The 578-nt window shown below is 64.0% G+C and overlaps 1 protein-coding gene across 1 annotated transcript in view; it reads right to left on the reverse strand.

Annotated features, from left to right (window-relative positions):
• LOC121346029 (kinesin-like protein KIFC1) overlaps positions 1–533 on the reverse strand; it is a gene marked incomplete at both ends in the record, with an annotated part of 7,266 nt that extends 6,733 nt beyond the window's left edge. Inside the window, one exon of the mRNA XM_041423435.1 lies at positions 306–533. Within this exon, the coding sequence (XP_041279369.1) occupies positions 306–533 (228 nt within the window). The remainder of the gene's footprint in view (positions 1–305) is intronic.
• Between the last annotated feature and the right edge of the window lie 45 nt (positions 534–578).

Raw genomic sequence — 578 nt, forward strand, 5'->3', positions numbered from 1 at the left:
CAGCAGGGGATGTGGATGGATTTTGGGGCAGTTGTTCAGGATTTTGGTACCCTTTGCTCCGTTCCTCACCCCAGCCTGGTGCTCAGGCTGCTCTCCCTGCTCTGGCTCTGGCCCAGCAGGGGATGTGGATGGATTTTGGGGCAGTTGTTCAGGATTTTGGTACATTTTGCCCCGTTCCTCACCCGCCCCTGGTGCTCAGGCTGATCTCCCTGCTCTGGCTCTGGCCCAGCTGGGGATGTGGATGGATTTTGGGGCAGTTTTAAGTGGTTTTTCAGGATTTTGGTACCCTTTGCCCCGTTCCTCACCCGACCCTGGTGCTCAGGCTGCTCTCCCTGCTCTGGCTCTGGCCCAGCTCGCTCTGCAGCTGCTGCAGGCGCTCCCTCAGCTCCTGTTTCTCGCTCTCCAGCTCCCGTTTCTCGCTGTCCAGCCCCTGCAGCCGCTCCTGGGCCTGGCCCAGCGCCCCCCGCAGGTCCCCGAGCTGTCCCCGCAGGTCCCACGGCGGCCGCTTGGAGGCGCCCTTGGCACTCGCTGTGCTGGTGGCAGAGCCTGGGGGGGACACGGCGGGGTTGGGGACACGG

This window comes from Onychostruthus taczanowskii, unplaced genomic scaffold (genome assembly GCF_017590055.1).
Source record: "Onychostruthus taczanowskii isolate IOZ18803 unplaced genomic scaffold, ASM1759005v1 scaffold775, whole genome shotgun sequence".
NCBI classification, from domain to species: domain Eukaryota; kingdom Metazoa; phylum Chordata; class Aves; order Passeriformes; family Passeridae; genus Onychostruthus; species Onychostruthus taczanowskii.